The following is a 19671-nucleotide window of genomic DNA, read 5'->3' on the forward strand; positions in this document are numbered from 1 at the left end:
CTCCGAGGGGGAGCTGGGCTTTTCCTGCAGACTGGAGGCCACCGAAACCCTGAGCTGGAGGCCATAAGGCCTCCCAGGGAAAGTGTTGAATTGAAGCAATTTGCCTGGAGCTGGACGTGAGATAAGCCAGAGCCCTGGGCCCTGTCACTGTCCTATGGTCAGACCTCAGCCTTCCCATCCCTCCATCTGCATCCAAGTGAACATCCCTCAGCTGGGACCTGGGGCAGAGCACCTTGTGTGGCAGCAGCCAGATGTCCCCCTGGGACTGGGTGCATGCCCAGCGGCTCTGCTCACTCATCCCCGGGAAATGTCTCAGCAGGAAAGCTCCCACAGTTTTTGTTTCATTGCCTCAGAGTGAGTAGTATTCTGAGGTGTCCCTTGAGCACAGTTGTCTGGCCCAGAGGGCAGCTGGGTATCTGCCCAGGCTCTGTGGCAATCTGCCCTTTTCTAGGCTAGACAGAGAACAGAGCCTGCCAGAGACTAGCGTGGTGGGTTCAAGGCCGTCTTGACCAGCAGAGGCCTGGTCCTGCCAAGTCTCACTTCCTCCTGTTCCTTCCTGTCCTTTCCACTCACCTCTCACACTCAACTCACCCTCTCCTTAAGGCGCGCCACTCCTTCTCCTTCCCCCAGGGGGGCAGGGATGCCAAGCCCGCACTAAAGAGGCCATTAGCTTTTTCCAGAAGTCAGTGGAGTGGAGCCAGGGAAGGACTGAGGGGCCCTGTGGAGAGCTTCTGTGGGCACTTCCAAAACAGGAGTCTCTGCCTTTGGCTTTAGTGGGAAGCACGGCAGACCCCGAGCCAGGTTTGGTCACTTAACCAGAGTGCTCCCTGTGGCAGGTCCAGGTCGGAGGGCTGCAGGGCCCTCCTATGCCACCCCCAGCAGCCGGCCGGACCCGGTGAGATGCCCCTCCCAGCGGCCTCAGGCCTGGGGCCTCTCAGGTTCCCTCGGAGGGAGGGGGCTGCCACAGAGCCAGCTGCAGCTGTGGGAAACCACACACCACAGCCTGCAGGTGCAAGGGGCCTGGGGGAAGGGGAGAGGATTAATTAACCATTTCTTGGGAGCAGGCCTTCTCCATTCCTTCCAGTCCCAAACTGGCTTCCCTTGGATGCCAGGTACCATGCTCGGTCATGTAGGGTGGATCCACAGCCAGACAAAACTCAAACGCCTTGTGATCCGGGGATGCAGTAGACAAAACCCCACCTGAGAAGCCCCGAAGCTTACAGAGAGGCACCAAGAGACTGTCACTGACCCTCAGCCAGATTCAGAGGCCACTGAGAAACCTTGGGGATCGTATCCCTTTTCCTGTCTGGTCACCTGTTCCCTGGAACAATTCCAAGTCATGGGACCCTGCCTAGGGGGAGGTGGATGAGAATGTCATCTTCAGGGATGGCACTCACCCCCCACCAGGCCTGTCTGCTGAGGACCCCTCAGAGGGTTGCCTCAGAGAGAAGTAGGCCTGGCCTCGGAGGAGGGGCTGGTGGCTGAGCAGACGTGCTCCCACCCTCAGGGGGTGGTAACCATTCGTGTCCTGTAAACCATGGCTTGGACGCTGCTCTGGGGTTTCCAGGGAAGCCGCTCAAAGGGAAAGCTTTCACACAGTCCCCAAGGGCTCCTTTCTCTAGGCCTGCCCCTAGAGCTTAGTGTGGTGCTCACGGCTGCCCATCTGCCCGCCTGCCTGCCCAGGTCGGTCTGAATTCTCATCCTGCCACTCCACCTGCCTATAGTGGAGCACCCGCCAAGAGCAGGCTTCTGACAGGAGGTCCAGGAGGTGTAGGATCCTGTGGGAAAGGCCAGCCTCGCCCTTGTTTTGGCCCCACCCCCTTCTCATACTTCCCTGTATAACTTGTAACTGATTCCCCTCCTCTCTTGACCTTTCCTAAATATGGGAAAGGTGACATTTTCTAGGAGGAGCTGAGTTCATTCTGCATGCATGTCTGAGTACCCACTGCTTGGCAGGCTGTGCTAAAGCTTGGGATCTAGGAACATGTCCTTGCCCTGGAGGAGCTCACAGTCTGGCAGGGTAGACATTCACACTCTATTCAGGGAGAGAAGACTCTTCAAGGGAAGGCACCAAGTTCTTCACGGACAGAGGAGGGGCCAACGATACTAATGGATGTCTGCGGGAAGCTCACAAATCTTATACAAAGTGTTACCCACCGTGCTGGTTGTTTTGAACAAAGCAGAAAGGGGTAAGGGAAGGCACTTAGGACCAAACTGGGGAGATGAGACTATGTCCCAACACAGGGCAGCAGTGAGTGAACTGACTGGCTCAAAGGGCTTTTGGAATTCAGAGCACAGCAATTTCCCCCTAGGGTAATCAGGGAAGGCTTCCAGAAGGAAATGGTATTTGAACTAGTGGGGATGTTAATAGGTGGACCTGAGCTATAGAGGCCTTGGTGCCAGAGCAGAGACTGGGAGATGCCTCCTCCTTTTTAATGAAACACCTAGAGGCAAACTGAACAATAACCAGGATGAAAGATTCTACCAAGACACCAGTGAGGGAGTCGTCTCTACTGCTTTTCCTTTGCGTCCATTCCTTAGGACTGAGTGGGGTTACCCATCAATTTCTGACCTTATAAATCTGCCCCATCCTACCTTTTTACTCAGTGCCCTCCTCTTTGCCCTATAGGAACCATCGATTACAACTGTGGTAGAATAAAAAATATAATTGGTCTTTGTCCCCTCTTCCTGGTACAGAGCTTAAAAAAACGCTTGTTATTTTCTGAGTAAGTGGAGTGTCTTTCGTTATTTCTAACAAGCCCTTAACCACCTTACCTGAGTTTATGCTAATGCGGCACCTGGTGGTGGGCCCTTAGATACTCTGGTGGGAGGGGCTGACCCTGCCAGAAGGAAGGTGGGAGTGAAATTCCCCATCCCACTCCAGCCTCGGGGGAGAGGCAGGTGACTGGAGACAGAGTTCCATCACATGGTCAATGGTTTAATCAACTATGTCTATGGCGTGAAACCCCACATAAAACCCTGGACACTGAAACTCAGGGGAACTTCCTGCTTTGTGACCACATGGATGTTCGCCAGGTGAGGTGACACACGTGATCCGAGAGGAGAGGGCACGGAAGCTCTGCACTCTGCCCCCCATACTTTCCCTATACGGCTCTTCCCTTTGGCTGTTCTAGAATTATATTTTATAATACAACTCTGATTGTAAGTATAGCACATTTAGTGAGTTCTGTGAGTCATGCTAGCCAATTATCAAACCTGAATGGCAGGTAACAGGAACTATTGTATGAATTTGTAGCCAAGGCAGAAGTACGGTAGCCTGGGGGCCTCATTTGCATCTGTCATCCCAAATAAGGGCAGTCTTCTTGGGGACTTTGCCCTTTAACGTGTGGGACCTGAAACTAAGTCTGAGTAGTTAGTATCAGAACTGCCCCTGAACTGAATTACAGGACTCCGGGTCAGTGTTAGACGTGTCGGAACGTACAAAACAAAGGTTCCTCCTTATAACCTTCCCTGTAAATCACACCCACTCCTAACCTGTCTTCCTGTCTCTCTTGCCTCCCACGTCCACTTGTCCATTAGTCTCAGTTTTTGCACATCCTTTCTTTCCTTCAAAGCCCACCTCCTTCACAACATGGTACTAGAGGTGCTGTCCTGAAGCCCGTCCTTGTACCAGAAATCTGGCTCTCCTGGAGCATGTTGCGGGGAGAGGGGTCTGGTGCAAGGAGGGCGCCCCTGGCAGAGGAGTTGCTCACTGGGTGGTCCTGGACAGACAGAAGGAGAGGGCTGCACAGAGTGAGGAAGGCTGCCGGCCTGGCTGAGCGCTCCTTGAGGATGCAGCCTCTACTGCAGGCCTCTCACCTCTTTCCTCCCTCTGTTTCTTTAAGGAGCAGTGTCTTGGGATAGGAGGAGTTTGCGGGGCTCTGGCTCTGCAGCCCAGCACCACTGCCCCTGATGGCAAACACAGAGTTCTGGCATCTTCTCTGTAGTGAAGGGCAGTGCTCACCCAGGCCAATGAACGCACACCCTCTTGTGCATGTGCACTTGTGTTTGTGCATGTATACACACACACATGCGCGCGCATGCACGCACACCCACACACCCACACACACACACAGAGGCAGGAGCATGCCAAGCCCATGTCTGCATTGCTCTGGGCTGCAGTTGGGAAGAACCACATATCGGCTTGGTCTGGCTCTGTTCCTCTGCTCTCCCTTTGCTTTTTGCCAGCATTGGTCTTGGCAGCACACAGCCCAGTAGACTAAAGGCCAACAGAGCCCAGCATCTTCCCCTCTCCCACACCCTCTCCCCTCCCTCCCCCTCTGCACAGTCCATCCCGCACTGAAGCCACTTCCAAGAGCCTAGGGTTGTGGCTCCTTTTTAAAGCAGTCAGAGTCTATTTCACCTCAGCCACATGGGTGATCTGGTGGGAGGCCAGAAAGCAGTGTCACCCGCCTCTCCGCCAACAATCCCCCTGGATGATGAGTGGGTAGGAGATGTGTGGGAGCTAAACTGGGCTCTTCTTCTCAGGGGCTGCTGAGGCCTGGGAGGCCAATGTGGAGGGTTTCAGAAAGTGACCCGGAGGGCATCTAGGAAGCCCAAGGTCTTCTGCCACATCTCAGTCCACAGGGAACTGGTCTGAGCTGCTAGGCCTAGGTCTGGCTTCAGAAAAAGCTTGGCTCCTGGATGTCTGGACTGCCCCCTTCTCTTTCTCTTTCAGTCCCCACCCCGCTGAAGGCCTCTCCTGGTGTACGCTGGGCCCTAGAAAGATAGAATCTTAGCCACTTACACCATCCTGGGAATCTTACATGGCTGTGTCCAGTTTTAGCTGCTACAGTGGCATGAAAGCCTTGGCCCCCGGTTGGAGGGATTTTAAGGAGCAGCTTATATGGGGAAGAGCATAGGGAGGACCGGATCTTTTCTTCCTTGCACGACTGCCCTACTCTCTGCTCTCAGGCGTGTCTTTCTCCCAGCTCATTCCAAGCTGGGGTGGGCAGCTGTGGCTGAGGGATGACCTCAAACTCTCTGGAAGGATTCTAGCTCTCCACCAAGTGTTGGGGAATCTTCTAGAAAATTAGCTCCTCTTGGGGTGTTTTCAGTCGGACAGATCCTGGGGATCTGGGGAAACAAAACCCCACCCTCTCAGGTCCAAAATGGAATCCAATTCCACTTTATCCTGACCTCGATTAGACTGTCATCCTAATTTCTCTCCCAGCTACCTGAGCCCCAGACAGTAACTGCAGCAAACCCAAAGCTACCTCAGAGCATCGGGGTCTCACAGTTTTAAACTAGAAAATGCCCTAGAGCTCATTAGTCCCCATTCCCCATGTTACAGGGGAGGAGACTGAAGTCCACCTATAGAAAGAAACTTGTCGAAGGTCACACAGCTTTTTAGTGGCAGAATTAAGATTAGAACCAGCACCTTGACTTCCAATCCAGTGCTCTTTCTGCAAAACTACAGCACTTAGCATCCCCAATGAGATCAGAGTTTGGGACCTAGAGTTTAGATCCTATTTTTAGAGGCATCATTGGACATTCTAGGATGAGGTCTTTATTTTTATTTTTTATTTTTTTGCCTGTGTATGTATGTATGTGTGTATGTATTTAATAGAAGTATAGTCAGTTTACAATGTTGTGTCAATTTCTGGTGGACAGCACAGTGTTTCAGTCACACATGTACTCCTTTTCATATAGGATGAGGTCTTTATGACGAGCCAGTGCCTGTTTCCCCCAAAGCTCTTTGTGTTTCACTGCCTTGGTCCGCTGCAACTGGGCTCAGGGCGGAAGGAGGAGGGGATTGAGGGGGTTGGTGAGGGGAGCTGCCGAGCCATGTCGGGCCTCTGCTGGGCTCCCGGACTGGGCCAAGGGGGGCTTGTCCAAACTGACCTGGAGAGCAGGTGTGGGACCTCTGTCCCCAGAGCTTCTCGAAGAACAGTGTGTTCTGCAGGGGCTGCAGCCGGTGGGGAGGGAGAGTGACAGACACCAGCATAGCCCTGGAGCCTGCTGCAGCTGCTTCCTGTTGTCAGAGGGCTCCCCGGCCGAGGGGCTGAGCTCCCCGACACCCCCTCACCCCTGCCTGACTCTCCACGTGGTCACCTGCCTCAGGAGGCCTGCGATGTCCCATGGATACAGAGGAAGACCAAGTTCAAGGAGTGAGGGCTCAGAGGAAGGAAGCTGCTCGGGGCCAGGCACACTTCCAGCCTCGTTACTGCACAAACAGGATCCTGTCCCCTGAACATGCGTGTTCACCCCTGCCTGGTCTTCCCTTCCCCATCTGAAAGACCTTTCCCACACGTTCTGCAGAGCCAACCCCCACCCCTCACCTGTTCTCTGGGCCCCCTCGGCCTTGCCAAAGTGACACCCTGATCTGTCCCCACCCCCGATCGGCTGTACTGGACAGTCCAGTATGAGAATGTGGGCCCCGACCTCACACTGCCTTGTTCTGTGGTTTGACATTTCACCTAGGTTTGTTTTGTCTCTTCTTTAAGACTTCAAGACAGGAGAATTTGGGTCCCTAACCTCTTCTCCTGCTTCGGACAAGATCCCTTACCCAGCTGAGCTCAGAGCTGTCCCGACTGTAGGGGCACAATAAATCTTCGCTCCTGTCCTGACACTTCTGTGCTGGTTCCTGCCTGAGTTGCAGTCACCCCAGACTGGGGCGTGCCCAGAGGAGAAGGAGAAGAACAGCTTGGGCTTCCCTGCCCAGAATTTTCTGCCTGGTAGTCACGATGCCTCGTTATAGGAAGGGGCCCAAGGTCTTGCCCCTCTCCAAGCATGCTTCCAGATTCCCCTCTGACTAATAATGAGAGTATTATGGGGCTGGCCTGGGTGGAACACTTCCTATCTACACAGGATTCCCTCATGTAAACACTTGCAGGTGGGTGGCCAGGGAAAGGGGAGAATAGTGGCATCTGTAAGGGGCCACTGCCCACCTCTGGGCACCACTCAGAATGAGGTGGGAGCCCAATGAAAAGGACCGGCAGGATCCCCAGGCAAGGCCACTACCTTCCTGCCAGCAGCATCTTGTTCCCTGGCCCGGCGGCATTATCTCGCTTTTTGCCTCTATAAAATGGCTTGCTTCTAGGAAAGAGGAACTTATCTACCCCTAAGATTCTATTGGTTCCCTGAGCTCACTCTTAATTGGTCCAATTGTAACACCTCATTTACATAAAGCTCACTCCTGATCGGTCCATTTCTATCACTCCTGATTGCTCTTTTTCTAAAAAGCTCATTCCTGATTAGTCAACTTTGTTACACCTTATTTACATATGGTGTTGCAAAGTCTAGAGTGGCAGCCTATAAAAGCTTGTGTAAACCAACAAACGTGGTCCAGAGCTTGCAGTGTTAATTCCTCTGGGCCTGCTGGCATAATAACCCTGAGCTCTCTGACCCTCGGAGTGCTGCTTGGTCTCTCGTCAGGATCCAGGCTGCTGTCACAACTGAGCTGTAACATTGAGCTGTAACACAAACAACAAAAACAAGAACTTGCTGCAACAAGAACACTCTCAGTGTGGCTCTCCAGCCTCCATCTCCCAACTTTCTCCCAGTCTCAGGTAGGGCCTGGCTCCTTTTCCCCAGGAGGGCAGAGAGGGGCTGGGGTAGAGGTGGAGTGAGCACTAACCCAGACTCTCAGCCCAGGGCTTTTCCCCTCATTGTGAAATGGTCTTGGGTGAGGGCCAAGCAGGAAGCTGCCTCCTATAGCCTCTAACCTGAGGCCTGGTGCCTGGCGTGTGAGGAGGGGTCCCAGGCTGTTCCCTTCCCAAGGGGGTGCTGAGGCTGACACTGAGCCCACCTGCTAGGAGACACCTGAGCTGGCCTAGGGTAAGCATGAGGGCCCTATGTCTCCCCTCCAGCTACATGGGACATTCAGAGGGCTGTGAAGGGTGGTGAAAGTGCATGGACCTGGAGCTTCCAGCCTCTACTTTGCCATTATGAGCTTTGTGACCTTGGGCAAGTCACTTCCCATCTCTGGGCCTCACTCAGTTTTCTTACTTTTGAATACCTAGAAGGTAAAATGTTGGACTAGAAAGATGTTGGAGGCCTCTTGCAGCTCAATATTATGACTCACCGAAGTCAGTGATTCATTGATGTTATTACCAGGCAGAACTTGGCTCTGACCTGGTGGGGAGTCTGTTCAGTGTGTCTGTCTAGGATTTCCCATATAAATCTGCATCTGCTTGTCTCTCAGAGCGGTGGAGTGGGCTTCCCTGGACAATCAAGGATGAATGATGACAGAGGCTAAGAGATGAACAGCATCTGTTACTTTAGGGAGTTAGGACACTCTGGCTTTATAATTTCCTGTCCTTCACTCCCAGGCAGGAAATTTAAAAATTTGGGACCCCTAATCATTATGAATAAAAGGGCCCCTTCTCCCACTCACTAAACTCTTGGAAGTAGGGGGAGGAGGAAGGCAGGAAGAGGGGAGGGTTCTTCACACCCCCAGACCTCCAGCCTACCTAGGACAGCTTGAGCAATAACCACGCCTGCTTTTCTTGGTCTCAGTTTCCCCTCGCACAATAGGGGGTGTGGTGGCCCTCCCCTTCCTGAGGTTCAGCAAGGGAGGAAATCACTGCCGGGAAGGGGAGACCCTGTTAAAGTTTACATGTGTTTCATGAGTGCCACCATCCACTTCTGTATATAGCTGACCATCCAGGCACGTGGGGCCAGGGTGTCCATGGGCTGGAGTCTGTGGGGTACTGGGAATCCCTTTGAATCTCCCCAAAGCCACAGCACCTGAAATCCCACCATTAAGAGTCTTTTCTTTGTTTAATATGGCCTAAGTTGCCTCCCAAAATGGAGCGTGTGTGATGTATCTACCATCTGTCATGAACATGTTGCATGATTTAGCTCCCAGGTGGGTGGCTTCTGCATTGCTAACTGAGGTTAGTGAGAGACTGGGGTTTTGGTGGGGGGTGGAGGGGAGGGTGTTTTGAAGGACTGCGTGTTTGCACTCGGGGCACTGCTTGCGGAGGAGGGGAAAATAACCATGAAACCCGGCCTTTCTGTCGTGCTTTCTCACCTACGACTGCAGCAAAGCAGTGTGAGCAGAACATTCCCATTTTATAGCTGAGGAAATGGAGGCTCATGGGGACTAAAGAAGTGACTTTCCTTCAGAAACAAGCCAGAGAATGCTGGGTTGGGCCTAGAATCCAAGGATTAAGGACCCAGGAGGCAAGATTTTGCCTGTGTGGAGGGTTGGGAGTGGCTGGGGGACAGGGGCTTGGGAGGGAGGGAAAGATGAGGGGTGGAGAGTGGGGTCCCAGGTTTTTCTGCTGTGCCACAAGCTGTCCTCAGTGCGACTTCCCTCCCTCCTCTCCATTTCCTATCCCTCCCCCCCCCCCCCCACCTTTCTGGACATCTGAAAGCCCTGTCTCCAGCCTGGGCTGCCCTCAGGTTGCGCTCATTTGCCTGGTCTTGCCCTGTCAGTGACAGTGCAGCGGTGCAGTTGGCTCTGAAGTCAGTGGGCCCTGGGTTCAAATCTCCACTCCGCCTCTGATGAGGGGTGTAACCAAGCACATCTTTCCACCTCCTGCTGCCTCAGTGTCTTCAGCCAGAAAATGGATGCAAAACAACATTCACCTCACAGGACTGTTATGAGAGTTCAAGAGAGAATGTACTTGATTGAAGCATTATGCTGTACACCAGAAATTGACACATTGCAAACTGACTAGACTTTAATTTAAATTAAATAAATAAATAAATAAATAAATAAATAATATAAAGAGAGAATACACTTAAAGCAACTAGAAATACACCCGGTGCTAGTAATTTCTCAGTAAATATAAGTCAGGTATCATCTGAGAAAAAAAGTTGTGCATCATCTAATGCAGAACTCAATCCACTTCCTGGGACCCCAGCATCTAGAACAGTGCCTGGCTGAGTAGGTGCTGGTTTGGTCCATGTTCTGTGATGGGATGAATGATAATATCCATTACAGAGAAACTCCTAGCCTCAGCAGAAGTGATATTGAAAAATAACGATCACAGTCTTGGCTATTTTTACCGTCTAAGGTGATGGGACAAGACGATCTGGGAAGGCCCGGGTTGCCTGTGGCTGTACTTGTCTGGCGAGGTCAGGGCGTCCCCTGCCGGCTCCAAGGAGCACTGCAGGCAGGACCCAGCCCGGGCGCTCCCAGCCCTGAGACGCTGGAGGGAGGGCCTGGTGGCATGGCCAGCTTCCCCTATCCCATGTGAGCTAAACACTGGCACTCATGGGTTCTGGAAACTTCCTAGGCTTTCAGGTGGGGCCAGAGGGAGAGGAGTAGTAGTTCTTATAAATTTGGAAGTGGAAGTGACTTGTGCAATCTAGTCTAATTCCTTAACATTATGGTAATCCTCCTTTGAATGGGGTGTATCATTTACCTGGTTCCCTCATTAATGATAAGGTAAATAAATCTGGAATAAGTGTGTAAGAGTCATGATTTCACCGTTTTATTTTTTTTAAATTATCTTTTAACAGGGGTAACAGGTAATTTGCCTCCAGTCACTGAGATGAGGAGAGGCAGACCTGGGGTTCAAACCCAGGCAGCTGGGATGCAGCGTCCCTGTTTATAATCATCACTCTCTGTTCTAGGTACTGCAAGGCTTGATTGCATGAGAGTGGCTGCTGCTGTAAATTAATCAACCTCAGCCTAGGAAAGACCCTTGATCCGAATTCAAACCCTACCCCTGGTTTAAAGCTAATAGACTAAATTGTACTCTGAGGAAAGGACACCTGTGACCACAGCACTCAGGAGAGGTGGCTTCAGGGGTGTAAGCAGGACACTTCTGCAGGCCCTCAGGCCCCTCCAGCTGAGGAGCACGGGGAGTTTTTTTCTCCCAGGTCTTCAGGTAGCAGCTCTGAACCTGGCCTCAAGGAGATGCCGGTGTTCTGGGCTGAGGGCCTCTGTGTTGATCTTGGGGCTGTGGAGGACTTTGCTCAAGGCCCCGGATGTGGGAGGGACTTGGGAGCCATTTTTCCTTCCTCAGTTTTCCTTGCGTGAAGGAGAAGGAGTGGGAAGGCATCTGGCCCGCGTGGTTTGGAAAAGTGACCCAACTTCCTGCCTCGCACACTCCTCTGTTCCAGGTGTCCAAAAGCCGCCAATCTAATTGCAAGGTAGGATTTTGGGTGCAAGGTGAATTTAATCATGTCTTATTGACAGAGACTCTCAATTTCATTGTTCATTGAGCTACCTTTACTCCTGACGGATCATAAACAATTCCATTTTTTCTCATTGGAAAATTTACTTTTAAATGTAGATTTTTATGAATCGAGTTATTGCTTTTATTCATTGTTTTTCATTTTTAAATATCAAATTTTAAAGTTTGGCCACATCTTGTTTCATAGTACTTACTTTTATCATCCTCTTGTTTATGGCAAAAATACTGATTTTCCATTTATGATAATATTAAATTAACAAGTATAAAATGAGTCAACTTAAAAGTATTAACTAATAGTACAGGTGGTATGTGGGTTATGGCAGAAATCAAGATAGTGGTGTCCAAATGATGGATGGTGGCTGGTCTATAAATAATAGCATTGCTTATTACTCTTTTAAAAATATTTTATTTATTTAGTATTATATTGCTTAATTATTTTATTTTGGCAGGGGGGCAGGTAATTAGGTTTATTTTATTTTATTTTTATAGGACGTACTGGGGATTGAACCCAGGACCTTGTGCATGGTAGGCATGTGTTTTCCACTTGAGCTATACCCTCCCCCCTGCTTATTACTCTTTATTGAGCATTCATTACATGCCAACCTCAGTGCCAGCCACAATCATGCTGTCCTACAGAATCTGTGATAATGGAAATGCTTTATACCTGCAGTATCAAAGCCACACAGGGCTACTGAATCTTTGAAATGTGGCTAGTGAGACTAAATAATTGAACTCTTTCTTTCTTGAATTTTAATTTTATTTTATTAATATTTAATTTTAATTAATTTAAATTTAAATATCCATGTTTACCATATTAGAACAAGCTTAAGTGTCTTATGCATAGTAATTTATAAACTCTTTATAACATCTATGAAATAGGTATTATTATTGCCATTTTGCTCAGGAAGCGATTTAGACCTTGAGAGGTTGCCTGAGGTCACATAATAAGTAGCAGAGGTGACATCTGAACCCAGACCCACTGAACTACAGAACAGTTGCTCTTAATCACTTCCCACAGGTAAAGAGAGCCCAGGAACACTGTGTCAGTAGCTGAATTGTACTGGGCCAAGGGCGATGCTAAAACTGGCAGACTTGGGTGTTTTTGTTACTAGAGTGGCTTATTCTGTCATGGAATAGCCTGGAGATGTCACACATGGTGGCTTGCATGACTGTTGATTCTTAAGTGGAACCAAGGTGTGACCAAGCCCACAAAGGAAGCAGTGAGATGTGTCCACAGTGAGGGCTAATCTTGACAAGGCCCCAGATGAATCAGGGCCCCAGGCTCTGTGTTCCTCAAGCACAGGGCCAGTTCCTTCATCCTGGTGCCGCCAGGTCCAAGCTCATGGCTCTAAAGAACACTGCTCAATATTCAATGAATGATAGAGGCTCAGAGCATAACGATCATCATTCAGGCCAACTCTTAGATCACACAAGGCTGTAACTGGTTCCATTTAAATGCATGACCACAAATATCAAGTGGGCCCTCACAGTTCCTGGAGATCTGACCACACATCTCAAATATGTACACTCTCTGATTATTTTACACTTTCTTCCAAATGTCCAGCACCCTGATGATCTTGTGTAGCAGACCTGTGCTGGCTTTTGGTTCTCTAGGATCTGAACCTATTTGTAATCCTTCATTGTGTGGGTCTTGGTGAAAAGCAAGGAAAATAAAAGTCAGAGGGTCACTCCCTCACCCACCCCAGGACTGGAACTCAAGCATATGACCTACGATTGGCCAGTTTGGGGCTCTCAGCCAGGACTCTGACTCTGAGCTCATGATACCAAGGCCCAGGGCTCTGTAGAGGCTATTCATAGTGGTGCTCATTGCAGAGTGGTCTTGCGCTGGCAGCCCCACAGGAGGGGTTTTCCCCAGGCTATTCTAGTCTGTGCTAGTTCCATGGACATACAAAGATGACTCCTCAGTTTTCATTTATAACTTAAACCTTTCTGCTGAGCTCCAAACTTGCATATGCAGCTGCTTACCTGATAGTTCCACGTGGATAAGTAATAGGTATCTCAGATATTCCAAGACCCAAAAAAAACCCTTTTCATCTTCTTACAAAACTTCTTACTTCTCAAGTTTTTCCTACCTTACTAAATGGCACCACTAGCCACCCAGTTGCACAAATCAAAAATCTTTGAATCATTTACAAAACAGAAATAGACTCACAGACTTAAACAAACTTACAGTTACCAAAGAAGAAATGGTTGGGGTGGGGAGAAGGATAAATTGGGAATTTGGGATCAACAGATACACACTACTATATATAAAATAAACAACAAGGACCTACTGTATAGCACAGGGAACTATATTCAGCATCTTGTAATAACCTATAACAGAAAAGAATCTGGCAAAGAATATATATATGTATAATTGAGTCACTTTGCTGTACACCCAAAACTCTGTAAATCAACTATACTTCAATTTTAAAAAAAGCCTATGAGTCTTTCCTGATTTCTCTTTTTCTCTATGTTCACATCCAATTGAGCATGAGTCGTGTTGACTCTACCTTCAAAGTATACTAATCTGATTGCAAATGCTGCTAGCACCTGGACTTTTGCAATAACCTCTATGGTAGCCCTCAACCCTTCCCTAAGATATCTATGTCCTGCCTGAAACCTGTGAATATGTCACATGTTTAAAGGACTTTGCAGGCGTGATTACATTAAGAATCTTGAGTCGGGGAGATTATCTAGGAGGGCGCAGCATAACCACAAGGTCCTTATAAGAGGGAGGCAGGAGGATCAAAGTCAGTAGTTGGAGATGTGACAATGGAAGCAAGAGGTGGTAATGATGTGAGGAAGGGGCCACGATCCAAGGAATGCAGGTGGTTTCTAGACAGGCAAGGAAACAGATTTTCCCTTGAAGCTTCCAGATGGAATGCAACCCTGCAGACACTTTGATTTTAGACTTCCGACCTCCAGACCTGTAAAGGATAGACTCATGTTGTTTTAAGCCACTAAGTTTGTGCCAATTTGTTCAGCAGCAACAGGAAGCTAAGACAACCCTCTAATTGGTCCCCCTGCTTCTTGCTTTGTCTCTGCAGTGCCTTCACACCACAGACAGGGGGATCTTTTAAAAATGTAAATTAGATTGTCACTGTTCTTTTCAAAACTTCCTTAACAAGTAGCTTTTCTTTGTATTTGGAACAAAATCCAAATTTATAGGCCCTATATCAGTGGGTCAACCAGCCACCTCTCCGAGCTCTCCATACTCCTTCACCCCTCCTTCTGCACAACCTCTCCCCTCTTATCCCACCCTCCACCCCTACCCAGCAGCTTTGTGGACACAGGGCAACTTGCTTCCCCTTTGGGGCCTTTGTTCTAGCCATTCCCTGTGTCTGAAACACTCTGTCCCCAGATCTTTGAAAGGCTGGTCCCTTTAGCTTTCAGCTCAGAGTTCTCCTCCTGGGAGAGATTTCCCTGACCCCCTCCTAAAGTAGTCCTCTTGTCACTCTCATTTGTATCCTGTTTAGTTGTCTTCATAGCACTCATTATCTGAAGCTACACTTTCTTGTTTATTTCCTCCCTACTCCTTTCACCCAAGATTCAGGAAATCAGGAACTTATCTTGTATCCTGCTGTACCCCCAGCGCCTACAACAGTCCTGGCACAGGCTAAGAGGCCCTCAGTGAAAGCTCGTTACACAATTTCATGCTTGACTCTACCGAGGCCTAAGGTTCAAGGTGACTACTGGCAGAGCCAGGCCTAGACCCCAGGGCTCCTGACTGAACCCAGAGGTGAAACTAATTCCCAGCTCCAGGCCCTTGTGCTAGAGCTGGGGTCAGCCTTTGCTGCCAGAGGGAGTCAAAGAACAGGGAGAGTTCAGCAGACCACCGAAATGTATTATGATGACAATCATAATGAAAGCCACAAAAGCTAATGCTTATTGAGCATCCTCTATGGGCCAAGCACTGTTGTAGGTGTTTATTTATTTTTTGTTTCATTTATCACGTTTATTTTATTTTTTTATTGAAGTATAGTCAGTTTACAATGTTGGGTCAATTTCTGGTGTACAACATAATATATTTAACTAAAACTATCCTTGTACAATGTGCAATCAAAAGACCATATGCAACTGAAAAGAAATTCAGTAATTTAAAGTTTTATGAAAAATTTAACCCAGTGGAACATATATACCTTTGTATAACCTTATTCAAAATTGTGCTAGTCATTTTATCAGAATTCAGCAGCAGTTTATCAGAATACTGATTAAAAATCCAAAAATAAAGAGAAAACCGCAAGATTAAAGGAAGCAACAATGTTAACATCTATTTACCTTTCTGAAATAAGAGGTCTGACCAGTAAATTAGAGAAAAATCATAAACAATGCTAAACCATTTAAAATTTCCATTTAGAAACCTCGTTTGTGCTTTTAAAATGTTGATGAACAGGCAGTGATCTGCGGTATGATACCTCGTGTCAAGTTGTAGGTGTTTAACACAAATTCGTTCACCCTTCACAACCACACTGTGAAGTGGATACTATTATTATTACAGGTTGAGGAAATTGAAGCGCCAAACTGTTAGGTAATGTGGCCAGCATACAGCCGAATATACACAACCGTAGATTTCTATCACATTCTTCCCGCTCTCACTCCCTCCCACTGCCTGGGGGAGAGGACCTCTTCTTAATGAAATCCCGGGCAGCCCAAGGGCGCTACGCGTCATAGCTCTCCAGGGACAGGGGGCGTCTTAGAGCGCAGGCTCGGGGCGGATGGGGCGGGGAGAGGGCGGAAGCAGCGATTGGGTGGAAGAGAGGTGAAACTTAATAGCGGAAGTCCCGCCCAACCGGGGTGAAACTTCCGGCTCCAAACGCTTGGGCCTTATGCTGACGGAGCGGAGCCAGCAGCGCCGGGATGGTGCTGCTGGAGAGTGAGCAGGTAACGCTAGAGCTGGCCGGCCCGGGGACTGATGTAGTTCAGGGCTTAGCTCGGGACCTGTCTCCTGCGGGAGGGACTGGGACGTGACGAGGCGGGACGGGGATTTGGGTTGCCTAATGGGGCCGGGCTTGTTGTATTTCAGTTCCTGACGGAGCTGACCAGGCTGTTTCAGAAATGCCGGTTGTCGGGCAGCGTGTTCATCACCTTGAAGAAGTGTAAGCAGCTGTGGACGCCGGAAGGGAGCTGGGAGGCCGCGCGGGTGCCCAGTGACTGGGAGCCACAGGCAGAGTCTGCCGCGCAGCCCAGCCTTCCCCTGCCTCCCTCAGCCTTCCCCTGCCTCCCTCCATCTTGTACTGGGCACGTTCAGGGCTGAGGGACCGAAGTATTAGGGACTGGCTGTTGCGGCCCCCAGCACTGAATCACGTAGACCTATTCAGGTTCCAGAGGCCCCAAGCATGTTAGGGCCCTTCTTTTTGTCAAGGATCGCAAACCTCGCTATGATTAGTGAGATTTAAGCTGCTTTGATATTACAGTGTTCCCATCGTGGAAGTAGCAAAGCAAGTAGTTTTCCAAGGTGTGGCCAAGCCGTCGGTGATAGCAAATGATGTAGTTCACAGAACTGGATCAGTGAAGGTGGATTAGGTATCCTGTGTATCCCTTCCCTACTGATTAACTTTTTATCTACCTGCTAACAACGACTGTGGTCATGTTCACCAGGATGTATTTTTCATGCAGATGATGGTCGGACTAAACCCATTCCAAGGAAAGGTTCCGTGGAGGGCTTTGAGCCCTCAGACAACAAGTGTCTGTTAAGAGCTACTGATGGGAAGAAGAAGATCAGCACCGTGGTGAGTTGGATTCCTAAAACTACAGTTTTGGAGTTTAAAGACTTGAACTTAACTGAGGACGGGGTATATCTGAACCAGGTGTTTTTGTTTTGTTTAAATAAAGCCTAGTGTCTACCTCCCCAGCTGTTTTGGGATCAGGGTCTTCTTTTATTATGTTAGTAGAAAACTCAAGAGCAAAATTAAAATGAAGGGTAAAAGTCAAACACCTGTTAGAAATAAAATTAGCATGTTGGTCCTTACTCTTAGTAGCACCGTCAGGAGCAGTTGGTGTATTTGATTCCTTATTCCCTTACTGTGCTGGGCTTTCAGTGAACAGTTTCCTGGTACCAGATGATGCTTTTACTTTTAAGATGATTATTCTGTCTTTGTGATTCATGTACCAAACATGTATTATGTTAAACTTTGTATTTGAGAGCATGTAATTTAGTCAAGAGTCCTAGTGTTCCTTTCAAGGTGGAGGTTGAATATGAAAGCAAGAGACTCCTTGGATTCCAAATGAATACTCCTTTATGCTGCTGGGGTAGAACTGGACTGCCCTCTAATCAGATAAGATATGATAGACCATAATTAGTTGATTAAGTCTCCCTATATTAGTTACCTTGAAGACTTTTACAGTAAAGCAAGCTTATGTGGCTTTTAAAAATAAAGTTGGGCATCATGTAATACAGAAAACTAAGGAGACTTCAGAGGTAGAATTTCTCTTGTTGCAGTAGCATTCATTTTGCTTAAATGGGTCTGAATTAATGGAAGGTAGGTTTAAAATAAGATGGGGAGGGAGTAACTTAAATGTATCTTGTGTAAAAGGTTAATACCAAGTCCTCTGATATCTCTCAGAGCCCAGGGGGAAAAAGTCAGTGCCACATGTGTAAGATTTCAACAGAGGGGAGAAGCATCGCTTCTTAAGGAGCCTACTTCTGCCTCTATCCTATCTTGGAACAGTTCTCATGTGGAAAAAAGTGCAGAGCTACTTTGCGTGTTCCTCAGGTAGAGGAAGGTGAAGTAGAAAGATAGCTTTTAGCATATTGTGATCTCTGCAATTGGGAAGAAGTATTTTTAAGGATTAGGATGTTGGCTTCATGAGGCTTTTGAATTGTTACTGGGTGAGGCAGATGATTCCTCTATGGATAATGGGTGACCTTTCTCCCTTCTTTTCCAGGTGAGCTCCAAAGAAGTGAATAAGTTTCAGATGGTGAGTTTCTGGTGATCCCTGTGTCCCTTTCCTCAGGGCAGGAGTCAGCATGTTTACCACTGGGTTAAGATTGCTGTTCAGGTTCACTGCTGTCCTGTGATGTTTTACCAGCAGTTTATAAGTAAAAGCTGCCAGGCTATGAGTTTTACTTTCAATACTGATTTTGTCTTTTTTAACTGGATTTTGTTGTCTTACGCTTCAGATACTCTCTACTTATGGCATGGCTTAAGAAATTGCCTGCAGGTTTCCATTTTTGCTTAAAAAAAAAAAAAAGTAAAAAACATGCAACTAACTCACCATGGGTGAGTGTTGCAGAAGCTGCTATAATGTGAGGGTGTTTTCCTTATACCATTTCCCGTAGGATACAAGTGTCCCATAGAATTATATGCTTTATCAGATCGGCTTTCTGAGTTTGGCTCCCCTAATCTATTATGGAAATGAGGCAGCTGCTCCACCAGTTTGCAGCTCTGCCCACTAAGGTCATGCTCTGTCTTTTAGGCTTATTCAAACCTACTGAGAGCTAACATGGATGGGCTGAAGAAGAGGGACAGAAAGAGCAAGAGCAAGAAGAGCAAAGCAGCACAGTGAAGGGACCCAGACTTCCTGCTTTCACCAACTAACCACTTAAATGCTGTTCTTTTGGTTTTACTTTTGGCCACAAAGCTGGGTTTCTGATTCCTGTACAGTAACTTTTCACGTGAGGTTAGGGTCATCTTTGGATGGAAGAAGGGCTGCAGTGTTTACAGGGTAGTTGTAAGAAACCAGTCTATTTTAGATCTGGCTAAGTGGTCTGTGTTGCATGGTTGTATATTCTTGGATTATAGTTTAAAGTCTCTGTAGCCACCCGTGAAGAGCACTGTATCATTAAACCTGTATTTATCAGCACTGACCATCTTTTATTCCTTTTCCCTCCCCATAAAGTTTGTGGCAATAGTTACTAATTCTGGAATGATGTAATTACGAAGAGGCTCTAAGCCCTATCTCATGGGTTACTAGAATTGAAACCTGACAATTTTATAAAAAGTTGTTGTTTCATGGATATTTTCCTTAACTAGCTGTCTAATTGTATCATCATAGTTCCCTTAGAAAATTTGAATGAGTTCTCATAGCCAAATGAGTTTCCTTAACTAAACTTAGAATAAGCTTATGACAAAATCAAGAATAAAGATTCCAAGTTGTTAACAATATTTGATTTCTTTATGCCCTTTACTTTGGACATTTTTATGTGCTTACTCAGTAAGGCTAAGAGAGGAACAAGGCTGATTTCTCCTGTTCTAGCTCCACAAAACCTTTAGTTCTAATAGATTTGCAATTAAAAAACAGCAGATATATGAAAACATTTTTTATATTCAAAAAGACAAATGTATAATATATTACACATGGAAAACTTACAAAGCTCAACTTTGTAGGACAGCTTCTTAGACTGTAAAGTTAATTTAAAATTACAATGAATGTACAACATTTTATAGTATAAGCTCCTGTCTGAAGAGTGTAATGATGGTTCTTTAGGATTAAAATAAGATTCTGTAGTAGTCATCTCTGTAGCTATACAGAAATAGTACAGACACCCTGCAAAAGAAGGAAAAAGACAGGATAAGGGGTTGATAAATTGTTTTGAGAAGACTTAACCATAGGAGGTTTTTGCTTAATCAAA

At 47.6% G+C, this 19671-nt stretch overlaps 2 protein-coding genes across 6 annotated transcripts in view; one reads left to right on the forward strand and one right to left on the reverse strand.

Annotated features, from left to right (window-relative positions):
• Positions 1-15835: 15835 nt before the first annotated feature.
• SRP14 (signal recognition particle 14) lies at positions 15836-19204 on the forward strand. Its single transcript, XM_010989333.3, has 5 exons — positions 15836-15980; positions 16123-16195; positions 16716-16828; positions 17985-18017; positions 18516-19204. The coding sequence occupies exons 1-5, from the start codon at positions 15957-15959 to the stop codon at positions 18603-18605; spliced, it is 333 nt and encodes a 110-aa protein (XP_010987635.1). The 5' UTR covers positions 15836-15956; the 3' UTR covers positions 18606-19204.
• A 140-nt stretch (positions 19205-19344) lies between these two features.
• Positions 19345-19671, reverse strand: part of EIF2AK4 (eukaryotic translation initiation factor 2 alpha kinase 4) — a 79937-nt gene continuing 79610 nt past the window's right edge. For all 5 annotated transcript variants that reach the window (XM_064485745.1, XM_031453317.2, XM_031453315.2 and 2 more), the window contains one exon: positions 19345-19586. In XM_064485745.1, coding sequence (XP_064341815.1) covers positions 19529-19586 — 58 coding nt within the window. In that variant the 3' untranslated portion in view covers positions 19345-19528. The remainder of the gene's footprint in view (positions 19587-19671) is intronic.

This window comes from Camelus dromedarius, chromosome 5 (genome assembly GCF_036321535.1).
Source record: "Camelus dromedarius isolate mCamDro1 chromosome 5, mCamDro1.pat, whole genome shotgun sequence".
NCBI classification, from domain to species: domain Eukaryota; kingdom Metazoa; phylum Chordata; class Mammalia; order Artiodactyla; family Camelidae; genus Camelus; species Camelus dromedarius.

Excerpts from the sequence above, each read along its gene's own strand:
- SRP14 (XM_010989333.3), top strand. The coding sequence starts at position 15,957 with ATGGTGCTGCTGGAGAGTGAGCAG. Across the intron at positions 16,196-16,715 it reads GTTCATCACCTTGAAGAAGT|ATGATGGTCGGACTAAACCC; the intron begins GTAAGCAGCTGT and ends TTTTTCATGCAG. Across the intron at positions 18,018-18,515 it reads AAGTGAATAAGTTTCAGATG|GCTTATTCAAACCTACTGAG; the intron begins GTGAGTTTCTGG and ends TCTGTCTTTTAG.